General features: G+C 39.7%; 1 protein-coding gene across 1 annotated transcript in view; it reads right to left on the bottom strand.

Moving 5' to 3' along the window:
* Positions 1–1,424: 1,424 nt before the first annotated feature.
* Positions 1,425–21,843, bottom strand: part of LOC112219798 (neuropeptide FF receptor 2-like) — a 31,735-nt gene continuing 11,316 nt past the window's right edge. The window contains exons 3-6 of the mRNA XM_024381310.2: positions 5,797–5,896; positions 5,519–5,639; positions 4,591–5,361; positions 1,425–2,560 (exon numbers count right to left, since the gene is read on the bottom strand). Coding sequence (XP_024237078.1) covers positions 2,543–2,560; positions 4,591–5,361; positions 5,519–5,639; positions 5,797–5,896 — 1,010 coding nt within the window. The 3' untranslated portion in view covers positions 1,425–2,542. The remainder of the gene's footprint in view (positions 2,561–4,590; positions 5,362–5,518; positions 5,640–5,796; positions 5,897–21,843) is intronic.

Below are 21,843 nucleotides of genomic sequence, written 5' to 3'. Positions count from 1 at the left end.
ATTTCATGGTGAATTACAAGTCCCTCAAAGCATACATTCGTTCACAAACTCAGTGACTCAACAACTTCTTTTCCATGTAGATTTATAACATGTTTATTTTGAAGCCACAATTGTTCTCCTCCATTAGCAATGATAAGCTCATACAGAGTACAAAGCATTTACGCAGAAGCCCAGTAACACAATATAACAACCCACATGTAAAATAGTACAGTTTACTATAGAATACTACAGTACTTACTATAGAATTCTGTGGTAAACTGTAGAATACTATACTACACACTGTAGTATACCTCGTGTGTAGTACTTACTATAGAATGTTGTAGTATACTGTAGAGTAAATACTACAGTATACTACAGACCACAAAAACACCACAGCAAATACTATAGTAATGTTCACAAAAACACTAGTCTGCAAAACACTTTAATAGTACAGTAATATCTGAAAAAACACTAGAGTAATTACTATAATATACATTCAAGTATTTGATTTGCATATACACTGCCCATTAACCCATATCCCAATGTGTGCCACCCATACGAAACCTACATGCCAAGTATAGACCATATAATGTGTTCCCTACAGTTTATTAAACAAAGAGCAGAAGCTCTGAATCCTACCTACGTGTTATGGAAAATCTGCTCTTTGAGTATTTTGTCCAGTAGGTTTCCTCAAAGACAAAGCCCCCACTGCTATGTCAATGATATAACAAAAGCAGTATTGTAAATACTACTGTAATGTCTGCAAAAACACTACAGTAAATACTACAGTACTTTAGTCTGCAAAAACACTACAGTGAATACTACAGTAAAGTCCGCAAAACCACTACAGTGAATACTACAGTAAAGTCTGCAAAACCACTACAGTGAATACTAAACTGTTTTTTCATGTGGGAACACACGCTTTTGACATCTTCAAAATTAAATAATTTTTAACTGATTTATTATGATTACTTAGCAGCTGTAAACAGTTCAAATGATTGTACAATCTCAGAGGCTGGGTGGACTCATCTTCAACCGATAAGCTGAGGTATGTATTTTTTATGTTACACATTTCTTGAATTGGACAATCACAACACCGCTATTGTGGCAACACTTCATGACAAATCACAGCCCTGTCAGTTTCATGACAACAACAGACAACCTATCATAACATTTGATGACATTTGATGACTTTGACAGATATGATACAGTACATCAACAAACAACAAACCCTTTTATACAACAAACCCTGTTCCTGTCACGCTCTGACCTTAGATATCTCTGTTTTCTTTATATTTTGGTTAGGTCAGGGTGTGACGAGGGTGGGTATACTAGTTTTTGTATTGTCTAGGTTTTTGTATGTCTAGGGGTTTTGTAGGTCTAGGTCATTTATATGTCTATGGTGGCCTGATATTGTTCCCAATCAGAGTCAGCTGTTTATCGTTGTCTCTGACTGGGGGTTCATATTTAGGTAGCCATTTTCCTTTTTGTGTTTGTGGGTTCTTGTCTATGTGCCTGTTAGCACTCATTTGTATAGCGTCACATGTCATTTTGTTATTTTGGTTAGTTTGTTCTGTGTTCATCCTTATAAAGAATGTACGCACACCACGCTGCGCCTTGGTCCGATTCATATGACGAACAGGAAACCATGATGGAAGTGAAATATTAGGCTACCAGTTATTTTCCACAACATAAAGGTTTTCCAACGTCATAAAGGTTTTCCAAAAGAGTAAAACATGCAAAATTCCACCGCCACTGTATTTATATGACATATAGATTCCTTAGCCTCCAAATTAAGTAGGCTGTCAGTCATAAAGTAATATTTTCTTTGTTAACAAGGATAAATTAGTCAGAACAACTATTCCTGTTCAGCAGAAGAGTTTACAATATTTTGGCACACAGAAAAGCAGCATAAAATTCTGGTGCAAGACACTCATCGTTAAAAATGAATATTCACAATCACTATTAAAATACAAACAAAACAACATAAAATAATATCCTTCGCTGTATCTCATAAGTACACTGCTTTAATTGTTGGTGGTTGGTTGATTCTATTCCTTTTTATTCCCAGTCCTCTTGTCTAAGTGTGCAGCAGCAGGAGGCATCTCTCATCCCTGCATGGTCTCTTGTCATGTTCTAATCAGTCCCAAGGCAACTGAATAGGCACATCACTGCGTTCGCCTCGGCTCTGAGTGCCCCTCCCTTTGACTGAGAGGTGTGGAGCACAACAAGTGTCCCTCTGCATCCATCCTCTCACTCCCATCTTTGACAGAGGTGCGGAGCACAATAAGTGTCCCCCTGCATCCATCCACCCTCCCACTCCCCTCTTTGACTGAGCATAGCCCAGCAAGAGGCGCATGTACTCTATTGTCCACTGGTAAGGATGAATCCATGCATATCATATGACATTCAATAAGATGTCCCTCTTAAGTGTGAGATGTCATCCTTAAATGTCACCAGTCAGTCATGACCCTAAAGAGCCATGAGGAAATTGATGTCCACTGGCTACTGCACGGCTGAATGAAGGTTGACTGCACAATTTCTTTGTGACATTAAGTGTGTCTCATAGGTCATATATAACCTGTGGAAGGAAAAAAAGGAGAAAATGTGCCCCCTTAAACATCAGTTTAAGAACAATATGTTCTACTTATGGTTTTCAATACAAAAGAGGTACTGGAATGAAAGGTTGCATATTTGGTGCAAGCAAATGGAATGTAATGTTTGAGACAAGACAATCAAAGTGCAGTATGATACAAGATGATGCTCAAATCAAATCTTTCTTACATCTATAGGTAATGTTGTCTTTTCCAATCAGACTTTCCCCATAGAGAGATTGTCATGTAATTGAACATAATCAAGAATTGTGTATAAAAAGAATTCCCTGTTAATCATCTTCCCTCTTCGCCACAATCAGTGTCTCTGTATGGATTAATCCACCATCCACTAAACACGGACACAATAATGAAACATATTCATGACATTCAGAAAGAGATGTTTAGACAGATTGTACATACTTCTGCTAAGCAGAGATGTGCCTGCAGCGTAAAATATATTGTGCTAGTTTAATGACAGGTAGTCTAGTGGTTATGGCCAAAAGGTCCCTAGTTCGAATCCACGATGTGACTAAGTGAACATTCTGTCAATGTCCCCTTGAGCAAGGCTTTGCTCCTGTAAATTGCTCTGGATAAGAGTGTCTCCTAAATGATGTAAATGTATTTTGAAAAACACTCAACATTTTGAGTATTTCCAAGATGAGGTATTCGTATGTATAATATACTTAACATTTGGTGTTTCAGAAGTCCAGCATCTAAAAAATGCCTTAGATCCAACTTAATTTGATCAATTCCAAAACTGTTATCTGTTAGATCTAGTTCATCATTTTGATTAGTTACTTTCAGTGATTGTGACTTATTGTTTTAACATTGATTTATGTTTTTGATTATCAGTCATTTTAACCCACTTTCGCAGGCATTGTTGAGCATAGTGCTCAATCCACTAGCAGTAGAATACGTGGTGGTAGAGCTGCAAGCAGTGTTGAATGTTGCATTTGCCTCGGTCATTAAGGGTGGTGCTCATGACATTGTTGAGCATAGTGCTCAATCCACTAGCAGTAGAATAAGTGGTGGTAGAGCTGCAAGCAGTGTGGAATGTTGCATTTGCCTCGGTCATTAAGGGTGGTTCTCATGACATTGTTGAGCATAGTGCTCAATCCACTAGCAGTAGAATAAGTGGTGGTAGAACTGCAAGCAGTGTGGAATGTTGCATTTGCCTCGGTCATTAAGGGTGGTGCTCATGACATTGTTGAGCATAGTGCTCAATTGACTAGCAGTAGAATAAGTGGTGGTAGAGCTGCAAGCAGTGTGGAATGTTGCATTTGCCTCGGTCATTAAGGGTGGTGCTCATGACATTGTTGATGTTGGGAAAATGTTGTGTCATCAGCTTTGATATCCATGTACCATGATCCAGTACACCTCAAAGCACAACAAACTGCTTAATACTAATATAGAAATATAGTTTTCTTTCTTCAAACATGCATATAATATTGTGTAAAAGTGTCATGACGTTTAAAAAATTGGAATTACCCACAATCCTTTAAAAACGGGGCCACATGGCAAGTTGTTGCAATAATTTAGAGAATAGGGTGCAATTTGGGACCCAGCCTGTATCCTCTGTGCTCATTGAAGGGTCTGGCTCCTCTGGCCGGTCCCAATGGGCAATGGCCCGTACAGTGTATGTGTTATAGTACATGTTAAAATTCAGTGTTTAAATCTGGGATATCTTCTCCATGGACACATTATGTGGGTGTTAGGGTCTTCTCAGTGCAGCGTCTGCCTCAGGTTTCTATGGCAGGTACAGTATGTGTGTATTCTGGGATACCTTCTGCTTTTCCTGAATGTGTATAGCACAGTATGGCTATTGCAGTAAATGTAACAGTACATGTTTAAATGTCATGTTTAAATCTGATACCTACTCCAGGTTATCTGAATGTCTCTCTATGGCATGTACAGTACAGTATGTGTGTTACAGTATATGTGATTAAAATCACATCTTTAAATCTGTCCACTACATGTCCCAATACAGTATGTTTTGAAATGCTCAAATCTGGGATACCTTCTCCAGATCCTCCATGATCAGATCCTGCTCCTTCACGTCGCTCTCTGACGATCGCCCGCCGGATGTCCGCCCGACAACTTCCTCCCGACCCAGCCCCTTCCTGTTCACCAAAGCCAATTCCGACCCCCCTGAGCCGGCCCCGGTGGGCAGGTGCAGGTTCGCTGGTAACACTGCGTTGCCTTGGATACGATGCGAGTAGGTCTTCTGGCGCTCCATGACTGCGGAGCACAGCTGGAATTTAAATGCGGCCTGGAACCCCCGTCGGAAGTTCTCATTGAAGAAACCGTAGATGATGGGGTTGACGGAGGAGTTGAAGAAGGCCAGCCAGTGGGCCAGCGGGTACACGTAGATGTTGATGATGCGGTGCTGGCTTGCCGTCAGGCTGGCGTAGTCGCTTAGCATCATCAGCGTCCACAGCGGGAGCCATGACAGGATGAAGAGAAGCGCCACTACCAACAGCATCTTGATTACCCTCTTCTTCTTCTTCGACTGACGGTGGTTGTCCAGGCTGGGTTTCGTCCCACCGCTGCTGCCACTACCACTGCACCCGCCGGAGGAGGGTATGGCCGTCTTAAAGAGGGTGAATCCGATGCGGGCGTACATGATGACAATGAGTGATAATGGGGCTAGATAGATGTTAGCGAATAGGACGGTGGTGTAGATCTTCCTCATCTCTTGATTGGGCCAGTTCTCACGGCACCAGTAGAAGGGGCGGGTGTTGTTGTAGCCGTCCCCCAGTAGGATAAGAACACGCTGCTCCTTGGTCACCTTGGAAATACAGTCACAATTTTTTTTTAAACGGAAAGGGATGAAAATGTGTCTGATGCTTACGCTTTACATTGATGTTAAACTTGACATGTTGATGTGTCCCTCTCAAATCCGTTGATTAATGAAACCTGACATGCACCAGCATTAGACAGTGTACCTGGAGCATGACCCCTGAGGGACACATTATGGAGATAGCCAGCACCCAGATGATGATGATGATCAGTGTGGAGGTGGAGATTGTCAGCTTCTGCTTGAAGGGGTATACGATGCAGCGGAACCTGTTCAGACGGGAGGTGAGGGGGAGAGCATTCTGTAAAATGTCTGTATTGTGAAATTGTCTGTTGTGCTGTGAAATTGCATTGAAATTTTCTAAACACACACAAACACGCACAATAAATTTTATAAAATGATTTAATCAGTTGAAAGAAACCTCACCTATCCACAGCTATGGCCACCAGAGTAAAGACTGAAGCTGACACTGATATGCCTTGAACCATCCCACTCAGCTTACACACTAACCTCCCAAAAGGCCAGCCTGTCAAAAGAGACATATTTAGAATATACAAGAAAGGAGATATCTGGGACAAATAATGAGTCATGTGAAATGGATTCTGAGGTTGAATCTCTTTTCACATAAAATGTTATTTGTCAGTTATGCTGAATACAACAAGTGTAGCCTTTAATGTGAAATGCTTACTTTACGAGCCACTTTCCGAACAATGCAGTTTGAAAATTGACAAAGAAATAAAAAGAAAATAGAAGTAACACAAAATAACACAACAAAATAACGATAACGAGGCCATATACAGATTATATACAAGGAGTAACGGTACCGAGTCAGTGTACTGAGGTACGTGGTAGTTGAGGTGATTGATTGAGGTAATATGTACATGTAGGTTTGGTTAGGTGATTGATTGATTAATTGAAGTACTATGTACATGTAGGTAGGGGGCGAAAAGCAGAACATCCGGGTAACCATTTAATTAACAGTTCAGCATTCTTATGGCTTTGGGGTAGAAGCTGTTCTCAAGCCTTTTGGTCCCAGACTTGGTGCTCCGGTAATGCTCTGCGGTAGCAGAAAGAACAGACTGTGACTTGGGTGGCTGTAGTCTTTGACAATTTTTCCTCTGACACCGCCTGGTATAGAGGTACTGGATGGCAGGGAGCTGAGCGGTACGCATTACCCTCTGTAGCACCTTACGGTCTGATGCCGAGCAGTTGCCATACCAAGAGGTGATGTAGACATTTAAGATGCTCTCTCATGAATGGGGTGTGCTCAGCCCTCCGTTTCCTGTAGTCCACGATAAGCTTCTTTGTCTTGCTGATGTTGAGGGAGAGTTTGTTGTCCTAGCACCACATTGACAGGTCTCTGACCTCCCTGTAGGCTGTTTCATCGTAGTCGGTGATCAGGCCTATCACCGTTGTGTCGTCAGCAAACTTAATGATGGTATTGGAGTTGTGTGCAGCCTCGCAGTTGTGGGTGAGTACAGGAAGGGGCTAAGCACGCACATCTGAGGGGCACCCATGTTGAGGGTCAGCGTAGAGAACCGTATTGTTGCCTAACCTCACCACCTGGGGTATGCCTGCCAGAGGGTCCAGTATCCAATTACAGAGGGAGGTGTTTAATCACAGGGTCCTTAGCTTAGTGATGAGCTTAGAGGGCACTGAGCTGTCATCAATAAACAGCATTCTCACGTATGCATTATTTTAATCCAGGTGGGAAAGGGAAGTGTAGAGTGCAATAGAGATTGTTTCATTTGTGAATATGTTGGGGCTGTATGTGAATTGGAGTGGGTCCAGCCTTTCAAAGCATTTTATGGCTGCAGATCTGAGCTCTATGGGGCAATAGTCATTTAGACAGGTTACCTTGGTGTTCTTGAGCATGAGTACTTTGGTAGTCTGCTTGAAACATGTGGGTATTACAGACTGGGTCAGGGAAAGGGTGAAAATGTCAGTGAAGAAACTTGCCAGCTGGTCAGCACATGCTCTGAGTATGCGTCCTGCTAATCCGTCTGGCCCTGCGGCCTTGTGAATGTTAACCTATGTAAAGGTCTTACTCACATGGGCTATGGAGAGTGTGATCACACAGTCGTTAGGAACAGCTGGTGCTCTCATACATGATTCAGTGTTGATTGCCAGAAGCGAGCATAGAAGGCATTTAGCTCCTCTGGTAGGCTTGTGTCACTGGGCAGCTCGCGGCTGGGTTTCCCTTTATAGTCCATGATAGTGTGCAAGCCCTGCCACATCTGACAAGTGTCAGAGTTGGATTAGAGTTTAGTCCTGTATTGATGTTTTGCCTGTTTGATGGTTCATCGGAGGGCATAGTGGATATCTTATAAGTGTCCAGATTTGTGTCCTGCTCCTTGAAAATGGAAGCTCTACCATTAGCTCAGTGTGGATGTTGCTCGCAATCTATGGGTTCTGGTTAGGATATGTACATACGGTGTGGGGACTATGTCGTCGATGCACTTATTAATTAAGCTGGTGTCTAATATGGTAAACTCCTCAATGCCATTGGATGAATGCCGTAGCATATTCCAATCTGTGCTAGCGAAACAGTCCTGTAGTTTAGCGTCCGCTTCATCGGACCACTTCCATTTTGAACGCATCCTTGGTACTTCCTGTTTGAGTTTTTGCTTGTAAGCAGGAATTAAGAGGATAGAGTATTGGCCAGATTTGCCAAATGGAGGGCAAGGGATAGCTTTGTCTGCATCACTGTGTGTAGAAAAGAGGTGACCTAGAGTTTTTTTCATCTCGAATTGCACAGTAGACTTGCTGGTAGAAAGGAGGTAAAATATTTCAGTTTCCCTGCATTAAAATCCCTGGCCACTTGGAGTGTCGTATTTGGGTGAGCATTTTCTTGTTTGCTTATGGCCTTTGTCGTGTCTTTGGCATCATTAACTTTTTATGGCTGCAGGGGCAGTATTGAGTAGCTTGGATGAAAAGGTGCCCATTGTAAACGGCCAGCTCCTCAGTCTCAGTTGCTAATATATGCATATTATTATTAGTATTGGATAGAAAACACTCTAAAGTTTCCAAAACTGTCAAAATATTGTCTGTGAGTATAACAGAACTGATATTACAGGCGAAACCCTGAGGAAAATCTAAACAGTAAGTGGCTTCTATTTTGAAAACTCCATGTTCCATAGCCTCCCTTTGCTGGATTTAAAGGGATATGAACCAGATTCCTTTTCCTATCGCTTCTTCAGACATAGTTTCAGGCTTTTATTTTGAAAAATGAGCCAGAACGATAACATTGCGTCAAGTGGTCACATGAGTTTTGCTCACGCAACAGAGTTTGGATGGGTATTGCTTTTCCCTCTCCTACTGTGAAAGACATGTGCGGGCGATATATTATCAATTATATATTTTAAAAACAACCTGAGGCTTGATTATAAAAAACGTTTGACATGTTTCTGTGGACATTATGGAAACTATTTGGAATTTTGTGGTGCGTTGTGGTGACCGCTTTTTCCTGTGGATTTCTGAACATAACGCGGCAAACAAACGGAGGTATTTTGATTATAAAAATCATCTTTATGGAACAAACGGAACATTTGTTGTGTAACTAGGAGTCTCATGAGTGAAAACATCCGAAGATCATCAAAGGTAAACTATTATTTTGATTGCTTTTCTGATTTTCGTGAACAAGCTACCTGATGCTAAGTGTACTTGTCGTGCGATCGATAAATTTACACAAACGCTTGGATTGCTTTCGCTGTAAAGCATAATTTCAAAATCTGACACGACAGGTGGATTAACAAAAGGCTAAACTGTGTTATTATTACGTGATTAAACTAATCATGTAAATGTAATTAACTAGGATGTTGGTGCACCAAGGAAAATCTTCAGATTACAAAGTTAGAATTTTCCTAATATAACTCAATTAATCTTTGAATTATTTCATTATTCTTTACCTCACATTAGTCTCATTCCAAACGTCATAAATTGTTGGTTATCTGCACAAACCCAGCCTTTACTATGAATCTTCCATACACCAATTGTCTTAATAATTAATTTACTAACTAACTAAATAATCACAGAAATACACAAACAAACAAACAAACAAACAGTAGATCTGGTTACAAGGAAATGATAGGGGAGGTTCCCTAGTGGGCTAAGCCGATATGACGAGGTACGCATGGCCCGAAGAGGATTTCTTCAGGTGTGGGTTTTATTCGTAACAGTAGAAAAGGGCTGTCCCATGAGCCAGATCATGTCTGTGCTCATGGGGGCGGGCCAATGACTTAGTTAAACTTTAAAGGGAATACAATTCTCTCACATTAATGGTTTAAAATCACATTACATCATTTCACAAATACTTTAATCTGTACTCATTCATTTTATACAATAATTAGACGCAAACCTCATAACGGAGGCTCCTGTATAAACAGAGTTATGGTAATGTGGCTGTATTGTCTTTCACAAGGTCACAAACATGAAACAAAACGGACCGGGTTATAGCTGGTTTCTCCACCGACACATTTACACATGCTCCAAAACATGGATATTGTTCAGTTCTCAAGTTCTGTGATGTAGAAGGAGTTCCTTTGCTCTCTATGTGTCTCTTTCTGCATGGCCAGGAGGAGAGAGTCTCCTCCAGGAATTTACGACCTGAGATAACAGAACCTGGGTGTAGGAGGGAGAGAGGGGGAAGCCACTCACTATACCCAAAGAGGGCCACGTCATGACACCTTATACAGCTCATTCAGTGCGGTCTTAGTGGCAGCATGTATTTGTGGTGGTAACAAAAAAAATATTATGTAAAAGAACATAAGCATTAACAAAAATGTATAGGGACTGTGCAAGGGGATACTTGGAAAGACGAGCAGAGTGATTGGAAACTGTGTAATAGACGTTGGGCAAAAGTAGATAGCACTCTAAGCACTAAGTTCATGACTTTGTCACTTTAAGTAAGTGATGTAGGTTTAGAAGTAGCAATGGTTGATGCTCTTGGACTGATTTTATCCATTGGACCTATCAGCTGTCAGAATATGACCATTACACTACACACAAACATTCAAGAAAATAACCCCAATACCACAAACAACATGTTAGCAATACTATCACAGAGAAAGTGTGGAAAGTGTGTGACATGTTATAAAGTTGTTGGCATGCAGGATTGTTAGGGTTACTGTGGTTAGAGTTGAGCCAGAGGGTGGACATGAAGCTAGGGTTAGGGTTAGGGTTACTGTGGTTAGAGCTGAGCCAGAGGGTGGACATGAAGCTAGGGTTAGGGGTAGGGTTACTGTGGTTAGAGTTGAGCCAGAGGGTGGACTTGAAGCTAGGGTTAGGGTTACTGTGGTTAGAGTTGAGCCAGAGGGCGGACATGAAGCTAGGGCTAGGGTTGTAGTCGAGGGTTAGGGTTGAGTCGGAGTGTGGACATGAAGTTAGGGCTAGGGTTGTAGTCGAGGGTTAGGGTTGAGTCGGAGTGTGGACATGAAGCTAGAGTTAGGGTTGTGGTCGAGGGTTAGGGTTGAGTCAGAGTGTGGACATGAAGCTAGGGCTAGGGTTGTGGTCGAGGGTTAAGCTAGGGTTGAGCCAGAGTGTGGGACATGAAGCTAGGGCTAGGGTTGTGGTCGAGGGTTAGGGTTGAGTCAGAGTGTGGACATGAAGTTAGGGCTAGGGTTGTGGTCGAGGGTTAGGGTTGAGTCAGAGTGTGGACATGAAGCTAGGGCTAGGGTTGTAGTCGAGGGTTAGGGTTGAGTCGGAGTGTGGACATGAAGTTAGGGCTAGGGTTGTGGTCGAGTGTTAGGGTTGAGTCAGAGTGTGGACATGAAGCTAGGGCTAGGGTTGTGGTCGAGGGTTAGAGTTGAGCCAGAGGGTGGACATGAGGCTAGGGTTAGGGTTAGGGTTGTGGTCGAGGGTTAGGGTTGAGTCGGAGTGTGGACATGAAGCTAGTGTTAGATTTAGGGTTGTGGCTGAGGCAACAAAAAAAATTGGTGTTGCGATTCTGCGCTTCAGTGTTTTTATTTTTTAAATAAACTTCAGGAAAGGTGATACCTAGTCAGTTGAACAACTCAATGCATGAGAGATTTATATTTCTAAGACACATTTTATACCTATAAAACCATTGTTTTAAGTGTTTTATTGCGGGATCATGGTGTTAATGCTGTTCTTAACAGACCGTGTTCGGCTGTATTTTACCGTCTCCTGTAGCTAAGTATAAGCATGTCAGACTCCTCTGTTTTGGAGTCAGATCCAGAAATGGAGTGTCAAGCCATAAGAAGTGAGACCTGTGATACAGTTTATTCACTGTAGTGAAAGCAAAATAATTTACTGACTTAAGAAGAGTAAGAACAATTAAGAAGAACAATTAAGAAGAGAATGGATGCTGTTTTTGATGGAACCAAGGGGATGATCCAGGGTTCTCCATGAGATTCGGTTTCTTTCCTGTAGCTACTGAGGATACTACCTTGCACCACTTTTTCGTTTTAACACATCAGGAGGTTGAAAAGATTGGGCACAAATCCTCAACAAGTTCTTCAGCTGTACCATTGAGAGCATATTGACTGGCTGCCTCACTGTTTGGTATGACAATTACACTGACCTTGATCACATGGTGCTACAGAGGGTGGTGCAGACAGCCCAGTACATCATTGGGGCTGAGCTCCCTACCATACAGGACCTCTATATCAGGTGGTGTGATTGGAAGGCCCGGAAAATTGTTAAAGACTCCACCCACCCAAGTCATAGAGTGTTCTCACTCCTTCCGCATGGGAAGCGGTACCGTTGCCTCAAGTCTGAGAACAACGGCTCTTGAACAGCTTCTATCCTCAAGCCTCTCAAGAAACTACACTGGACTTTGTGCAAACTAGAAACTGCATATCCTGAGGCTGCATTTATTTAATTAAGCAAATCTGAGGACAATGTGACAGAAGATGTATCAACACATCGCCTGCACTACTCACTCATCATTAATTCTAAACCATTGTTACTCCCCTTTCCGGGATGGCTACAAGGCCCTCCCCCACCCTCCCTTCAGCAAATCAGATCACACCTCCATTCTGCTCCTCCCTTCCTATAGACAGAAACTTAAACAGGAAGTACACTTGATAAGGACTGTTCAACGTTGGTGTGACCAATTAGAATCTATGTTTCAAGATTGTTTTCATCCCACGGACTGGGATATGTTCTGGGTTACCACTGGTAATTACATTGACGTATACACGGATTCTGTGACCTAGTTCATCAGGAAGTACATATAGGATGTTGTTCCCACTAGGACAATTAGAATTTATCCAAACCAAACACAGTGGATAGATGGCAGCATTTAAAGACAGCAAAGTGACTAGGAACATGGACGAGTACAAACAGCCCAGCTATGCCCTCCCTAAGGCAATCAAACAGGCAAAACGTCAATACAGATACAACGGCTCAGATGCGAGACGTATGTGGCAGAGACTCCAGACAATAACAGGGAAAACCAGGCACATCGCCTTGCTTCTGGATAAACTAAACACCTTCTTCACCCACATTGAGGAAAACACAGTTTTGCCAATGCGGTCCATCTTTGCTCATGAGAACTTTGAGCTCTCATTTTCCATGGCCAATATGAGTAAAACATTTAAGCGTGTTAACCCTCACAAGGCTGCCTGCACAGATGGCATCCCTAGCCACGTCCTATGGCCTCTCCCCTGAAGCCCTTCTCTCCATGGCTCTCGCTCTGGTAACCCAGCCTGGATTATTTTGCCATCGCGTGGGCCCCAGCCTGGATTATTTTGCCATCGCGTGGGCCCCAGCCTGGATTAGTTTGCCATCGTGTGGGCCCCAGCCTGGATTATTTTGCCATCGCATGGGCCCCAGCCTGGATTATTTTGCCATCACGTGGGCCCCAGCCTGGATTATTTTGCCATCGTGTGGGCCCCAGCCTGGATTATTTTGCCATCGTGTGGGCCCCAGCCTGGATTATTTTGCCATCGCGTGGGCCCCAGCCTGGATTATTTTGCCATCGCGTGGGCCCCAGCCGACTATCGCATTGAGTAAGTCTCCGCTCTCTCTTTGCTTTTGCTCTGCTGGCGAGGCTTGTATTTCAGATGTGTTTTAGACTGGGTTCACACACTTTTTCAGTTCTCCCCACAAAGTTTCTATAGAATTGAGGTCAGGGCTTTGTGATGCCCACTCCAATACCTTGACTTTGTTGTCCTTAAGCCATTTTGCCACTTTGGAAGTATGCTTGGGGTCATTGTCCATTTGGAAGACCCATTTGCAACCAAGCTTTAACTTCTTGACTGATGTCTTGAGATGTTGCTTCAATATATCCACAGAATTTTTCTCTCTTATGATGCCATCTATTTTGTGAAGTGCACCAGTCCCTCCTGCAGCAAAGCACCCCCACAACATACTTCAAGGTTGGGATGGTGTTCTTTGGCTTGCAAGCATCCACCTTTTTCCTTCAAACATAATGATGGTCATTATGGCCAAACAGTTATATTTTTGTTTCATCAGACCAGAAGACATTTCTCAAAAAAATACGATCTTAGTTCCCATGTACAGTTGCAAACCATAGTCTGGATCTTTTATGGCTGTTTTTGAGCAGTGGCTTCTTCCTTGCTGAGTGGCCTTTCGGGTTATGTCGATATAGGACTCATTTTACTGTGGATATAGATACTTTTGTACCTGTTTCCTCCAGCATCTTCACAAGGTCCTTTGCTGTTCTTCTGGGATTGATTTGTCTCTAGGAGACAGAACACGTCTCCTTCCTGAGAGGTATGACGGCTGCGTGGTCCCATGATGTTTAAACTTGCGTACTATTGTTTGTACAGATGAACGTGGTACCTTCAGGCATTTGGAAATTGCTCCCAAGGATGAACCACACTTGTGGGGGTCTAAAAAGGTTTTTGGTTGATTTCTTTAGATTTTCCAATAATGTCAAGCAAAGAGGCACTCTAAAAGGTACACCTCTAATTGACTCAAATGATGTCAATGAACCTATCAGAAGCTTCTAAAGCAATGACATAATTTTCTGGAATTTTCCAAACTGTTTAAAGGCACAGTCAACTTAGTTTGTGTACATTTCTGACCCACTGGAATTGTGGTACAGTGAATTAAAAGTGAAATAATCTGTCTGTAAACAAATGTTGGAAACATTACTTGTGTCATGCATAAAATAGATGTCCTATCCAACTTGCCAAAACTATAGTTTGTTATTAACAAGAAATTTGTGAAGTGGTTGAAAAATGAGTTTTAATGTCTCCAACCTAAGTGTATGTAAACTTACGACTTCAACTGTAGATACCGCTACCTGCATCGTAGCACACATCACAACTGGTCTGTCAACAATACTACTTGTAGCAACATTAACTCTCTCTGGTTTCACTCGTATCCTGCCCCCAATCCATAATCTCGTACTGTAAACCATGACTGCCTACGCCCCCTTCAACCTACCACTATCCATAAACTCACTTCTCAGTCTCGCAATACTAACTTTGTTCTCCTCAACACTCGATCAATGAAAAAAGCCCCCTTGCTAATATCTGACAACTAATATCTTTATAACAAGCTAGACTTCCTCCTCTGAACTGAAACTTGCCAACAACCTGGTGATTATTTTTCTCTTAACCAAGCTACTATGGGTAAGAATACTGGATTGGATGGATGATGTGGATGACAGCTTGTCCCATGAATTAATCACAAAAATTGAGGATTAGCTGATAACTACGAAACAAACATTCTGGATAATATAGAGAATCTGGAACTATTTATTGATCAGCATTTTGATATGCTCGAAAAAGAAACAGATACATCGAAGCGAACAAGAGAAGACCTTTCCTCGAGTTTTGCGAGCGAAACAGGAGGAAAGTCAACATCTAAAATTCCAAACTTAACATTGGAGGAGGACGTTTTTATAACTAAGTCTCCAGAAGATAGAGTATTGCTTGCAAGCATGAGTGAGCAGTTAAGAAAAACTGGATCTTTTGCCTGGGCTACTGGGGGAGGTTGAGGCCTTAAAAACAGGAATGGATTACAGTAATAAAATTATGGAAGAAATACGAGCGGAAAATAAGATATTGAAAACTACCGTGGACTCCCTAAAAGACACTACAGAGAGGCTATGGTATGATAATAAAACAGCTGAATTACTTGATCTAAAGCGCAGGAGTATGATAAATAATATTGTTATAATGGGAATAAAGGAGGATGAAAAGGAAAACTATCAGTCAACAGAGGAAAAGGTCAAGGTGTTCATGGAACATAATATCAAGATGACGAACGAACAGGTGGAAACAACTGGTTTTCAAAGAGCTCACCGTTTTGGTGGCAGAGCAGAGGGAAGGCCCCGTCCGATCGTAGCTATGCTAACCCACTCCAAAATGAACATTGCCTTGTTAAAACAAGGTAGAGAATGGAAGAACACCCCATTCTCTATGAATGAACAATTTCCTCATGAAATAGTGGAAAGACAACGTTCCCTGTACCCCTTCGTCATGTGGTCAATAAATTATATGTAAATAATCAAACGTTCAAGGATTCGAAGATTACAACATGGCTGTGAGTGATAGCTACCTCCTGTTGAAGTAGTCCCTGATACATATTTGCACCGTTCTTACACAGTACAAATATGGATTCATCGTTTTTTTTACAAAAATATTTTTTTGCATGAACAACTATGTGGATTTAAAATAAGGTTGGATTTATGGTAATGCAGATCGGGTGTGATGAACTTATCCTTTTTCTATTTAGGCAATATGGAACTTTGGACTGTATGGACGTAATATCAGGTTTTGATTTAGGGGAAGGCGAGGATGGGTAAGGCAGACCTTTCTTTCTTTATGATTTTTTATGTATTTAAATTGAAGATTGTACATTAGAAATACCAAGTAACTTTTTTTGTTCAATATGATATGTCCTAATTTTAGAGGTCGGGTATATTAAGACTTAAACTTTGTTATATAGTGTGACCCTTGTTCACTAATGTGAATCAGAATTTTGGTATTTGGTATTTTATAAGGGTCTCCATTAGTTGTTGTAAAAGCAGCAGCTACTCTTCCTGGGGTCCACACAAAACATGAAACATAATACAGAATGACATAATACAGAACATCATTAGACAGCTCAAGGACAGAACTACATATATTTTTAAAATGACACATGTAGCCTACATATGAATGTATACACACAAACTATCTAGGTCAGAATTATTAGCTTTTAAGATAAAACTTAATAAATGTGAATAGATGTATTATAGGGCTAGGATAAAGGATTATATAATTAAAAACCTGCTTAGGTTCTCTATTGGAATAGGCCTATACGATCCTAAAACAATTGGTATTATTTACTTTTTACATTTTTAAAATAAATCTCAATATAAAAATGTAAAGCATGATTATTCTTCCGATACACACCGGCAAATGGATGGATTAGGTATTGTCAACAGGGTTGTTGTCTCTAGTGTGTGTGGGCTGGTTAACACTGGGATAAAGGGATTCAAGTTAACGGTAGAACTAATAATTGTCTTATGGAAGCACTTCTCTAAGCGAGAGAAAGGTATAGTTTATATTATATAAGCTATTTATGCTACCTTTTATATTCTTGATCCTAATGATATAGACCTAGGTGTAAAACAGCTCAGGTGATAGAGCAATGACCCTGGAATAAAAAACATCATGTGTAGGGTGGAGAGAGGGTTGGTTTTACAGCTGTACTCGCTCTGGATTGTCAGTACTACATGTGTTCTTGGCTGTCGTGTCGTGGCTGTGTCGGAATCGATTGTGAGTTGAACTTGAGTATGCCTTCCCATAAGGGAGTGCCCGGGGTTGGCTTGCAGTCGGCTCTGGCACAGCCATGGCACGATACAACAGGATATAATGTGATACCTAAGACACATTTTTTACTTGCGGTCATTAGAGGCCGTTAGAATCTGTTCCTTTTTCCTTCTTCCTTTTTTTTGTCGGAATACAACATGATATAATGAGGACTACATGAAAAATGTCTTGCATGTAATGGACATTAAAAAAGGTACTGGTCTTGTGTTATATTTTGGTTGTTTTCTTTTTTTAACAAACAATTGAATCCAATCAATTGAGCAGGATAGACTGACAAGCTTATAGCCTAGCTAGGACTTTCAAATATGAGCATGCATGTATAAGATTGTGCTGTGTGCTGTTATTATTTATTTTAATATTATGTATTATTGTTACAATTTTTTTCTGACTGTTTTCCATGTTATTTGGTTAGTTCTCTTAGGCATCCTAATAGATAATTATGTTATCATGGGACTGCCCACATTTCCCTCTGGCCAACGCCAATTGGCAGCCAAGGGTTTGCCTTAGGATGCAAAGGTGCATCGTGAGTCAGGGAGATGGTCTGATGGTCTTAGTGACAACAGACCTAGATATGGGGGGAGGTTTTAGTGGGTGGAATATTAGGACAATTGGTTTACAAAGTTGTAGCTACAGTATGCTTAACAGTGCAAATTATATGGACACTTAACCATCATGGTGCTTTTTAATGGTAAGTTTACAGACATTGGTTGTGGTAAGTATAATTGAAACTTGAGTATCATTATGGTAAGTGGGAAAATAAGTATAGCAAGTTATAATTGTAAAGCAGATCATAAAAAAATAAGCTACATTTTTACATGGCTAAAAGAGAAATAATATAATATATATTGTTTACAGGAAACTCATTCTAAGAATATAGATGAGGTTGGGTGGAAAAAGGACTGGGAGGGAGAAATATATTTTTGTCATTGTCAAAGAAACTCAAAAGGGGGGGATTTAACTAATTAATACAAATTTTGATCTGATTGTGCAAACTGTGCAAACAGATCCACAAGGAAGAAGGATTATTTTAAATATGCTACTGGACCAAAAACAGATCTGACTAATTAATCTATATTGGCCAAATAATGATGAAAATATTTGAAAATATATATAATAATCTATTGAGCTCACAAGCAACAAAATAATCTATTATTATGGTGGGAGATCATAATTCGGTTTTAAGTACCTCTATGGATCGTAAAGGAAATCATTCTACAAACTATCACGCTCAAGCACTTAAGGAGATCACAAAGATCATGGATACATGAGAACTAGGGGATATATGGAGGTTGAAAAACCCTGACCTAGTGAGATGTATATGGAGGAGGCTTAATCAACCAGTCTTGATTACTTCCTAGTCTCATTCTTGCTAGCATCAAAAGTTTTTTTAAAGTATTCATAGGAATTGGCCTCCATGTAACTCTTACAGAATTTCCACGTGGACGGGGATATTGGAAATTTAATCAAAGCCTATTGGATGACAACTTGTTCTTAACTAAGACAAAATCATTAATAATTAACTTTGTTTTGTACAAAGTCAAAAGAGATTAGACAAATAAAAGAAATAGAGGAAGTAATAGCGCAGGTAGACGTTAATGGCAACTGTACTATAGAGGCACAAAAAAAGGTTAGAGGAACACCAAAAAGAAATGGAGGTACTTATTCAAGAACGATCAAGTGTAATGCAGTACAAAAATAAAGCAAATTGGATGAAAAATGGGGGAAAATGCACAAAAATGTTCTTGAATCTTCAACACAGAAATTCTACCGAAAAGAATTTACAGAAACTCGATACAAATGACGGAGTTATCTATGATTCACCAAATTATATTTTGAAAGAGGAAGCAAAATATTTTAAGCATACGTTTTCTTTTCAGTCTCCTCCATTTCCACTGAATTATGTTAACTGTAAGGATTTATTTCCTACTACTACTAATAATAATAATGTAAAATTAACAAATTTATAGAAAGACCCGTGTGAATGCCAATTTACAGAAGAGGAACCTTTTGAGGCAATAAAATCTTTTCAGTCTGGAAAAACACATTTTTTGATGTACTAAAATATCCATTATTAGAATGTTTTAATTACATTACTGTTATACAAATGGTAGACTTTCAGGTACTCAACAAGAAGGTCTGATATCATTACTACTAAAATAGTACCCAGGTGGTAAGTATAAAGATCCAGTCCATTTAAAAAACTGGAGGCCTCTAACACTTCAATGTTGTGATGTGAAAGTCCTGGCAAAATGCATAGTATATAGAATAAAAAAAGTTATACCAGATATTGTTAATCCTGAACAGACAGGTTTTTTGCATGGACAACATATTGGAGATAACATACGACAATTACTTGAAACAATTGAACATTATGGAACATTGAAGATACCAGGTCTGGTCTTCATAGCAGATAAAGTACGATTAGAATTTATATATAGATGCCTGGAATACTTTAATATTGGTGAATCTCTTATACATTGGGTTAAAGTTATGCACAGCAACCCCAGATGTAAAATAGTAAACAATGGTTCCTCTCAGAAAGTATTAAGCTTTTAAGAGGAGTAAAACAAGGCTGTCCATTGTCACCATATCTATTTATTATGGCCATTGAAATGCTAGCTATTAAAATTAGTTCCAAGAGGAACATCAAGGGGTTACAAATCCAGGGGATAAAAACAAAAGTGTCAATGTATGCTGATGACTCTAGTTTATTTCTTAAGTCCACAATCTGGATCCCTGCACAGTCTCATTGAAGATCTGATCACTTTTCTAGCCTCTCTGGATTAAAATCGAATTATGACAAGTGTACCATATTACTTATTGGATCATAAAAAAATACATTGTTTACACTACCTTGTAGTTTACCAATAAAATGGGTGGATGATGAGGTAGACATACTCTCAAAAAATATAAATGAACTTAACACAATTCATTTCAAGAGAAAGTTAGATATCATTTTGCAACCACAGAGAGGTAAATACTTGTCTATTAATCGAAAAATTACATTGATTAACTATTTGGTTCTATCACAGTTTACTTACTTACTAATGGCATTGCCTACTCCATATTATTCATTTTTAAAATCATTTGAGCAATAAATATATCATTTTATTTGGAATGCTAAGCCAGACAAAATTAAACATGCCTATTTATATAGTGAATATGAGTTTGGGGGGCTAAAATTATAAAATATTAAAGCTTTAAACCTCTCACTAAAAGCTTCACTCATCCAAAACTTATACTTAAACCCCAAAATGGTTCTCCAGTAGATTATTAAGAAAAGCTCATCCTTTGTTCAAAAGAGCTTTTTTGCCTTTATACAGATTAAAATTTCTCATTTCCAACTAATTGAAAATGAAATTTTGTTTAATGTATCGCCCCCCCCCCCTTCTTAAATAAGCCATACAAAGCTGGTTACAATTTCAGTTTTATCCTCCAGAAAAGACAGAACAAATATTACAACAAATGTTATGGTTAAACTCAAATATAATGATTAATAAAAAATGTTCTTTATGGAATTTTTTTTTATTTTTAAAATTATATTTATTAATGATATTATGAATATAAATGGAGGAGTTATGTCACATATGCAGTTATCAAAAATATATCGGAATATCTGCTCTACCCAAATTTATTTCCAACTGATTGCAGCACTACCACAAAAAGGGAGCTGGCAAGTGGAAAAGGGAGAAGGTAGGGAACTTGTTTGCCTGCCATATATTAAAGATACAAATTGGCTGAAAGGAACTGGCATAAATGGAAAAATGTATGAGTTTTATCTGAGGACAAAAATGTTGACCATGACACATGGTTTATGAAATGGTACAAAAAACTACACTTGACTCAACAATAAGAGTTTTTCAATTTAAATTATTATTTCAAATTCTTACCAACAACAGAATGCTATATATATGGGGCATACAACAGTCTCAGCTCTGTAGATTTTGTTGCGAAAAGACAGAATCAATAGATCATTTATTCTGGTGTTGCCCCTATGTAGCTTGTTTCTGGTCGCAGGTTCAGGAATCGTTAAAAAATCACAACATGCATTTAAAATGAACCTTCCAAATAGCAGTGTTGTGCGATCTGGAAGGCCATAGTCAGTCAATAAATAATATAATAATACTCGTAGGAAAGGTTTTCATCTTTAGCTCACAATCTGTGGAAAATACACAATTAGAAAGATTTAAAATGTTGTAAAACAGCACAGCACAATTGAAAAATATATGGCACATAGAAACCAAACAAGGGCGGTCTATGGTGATACTGTAGGTGGGATGGGCTGGGAGTGGCTGAGGGTTGGGATTAAAGAGGTTTTTGGTAATGTATTGTTGTTATATGTAAAAGTACCATGTATGTCAAATGTATATGTAAAGTGTGTATGTAAAATGTGTATGTAAAATGTATATGTAAAATGTGTATGTAAAATGTGTATGTAAAATGTGTATGTAAAATGTATATGTAAAATGTGTATGTAAAATGCATAGGTAAAATGTATGTAAAAAAAAACAAAGATATTTGTCCTCTGTGGAGGGGTGAAATTTTTATTTTATTTTTTTAAATATATATTTACAAAAGAATAGCTACTCCCGCTGGTTTTGGCTACCTGTGTCACCCTCACTCCACCGGCCGTGGTGGCGTATTAGCTGTACTGTGCAAAATCAAAATAACTAAACTGTCCTACTATCTCCTCATTTGAATACATTGCTTACAAATC

The sequence above is a fragment of the Oncorhynchus tshawytscha genome, linkage group LG20, assembly GCF_018296145.1.
Source record: "Oncorhynchus tshawytscha isolate Ot180627B linkage group LG20, Otsh_v2.0, whole genome shotgun sequence".
In the NCBI taxonomy this organism is placed as follows: Eukaryota; Metazoa; Chordata; class Actinopteri; order Salmoniformes; family Salmonidae; genus Oncorhynchus; species Oncorhynchus tshawytscha.
The sequence above is the reverse complement of the archived record's forward strand: the minus strand, read 5'-3'. Positions and strand labels throughout refer to the sequence as shown.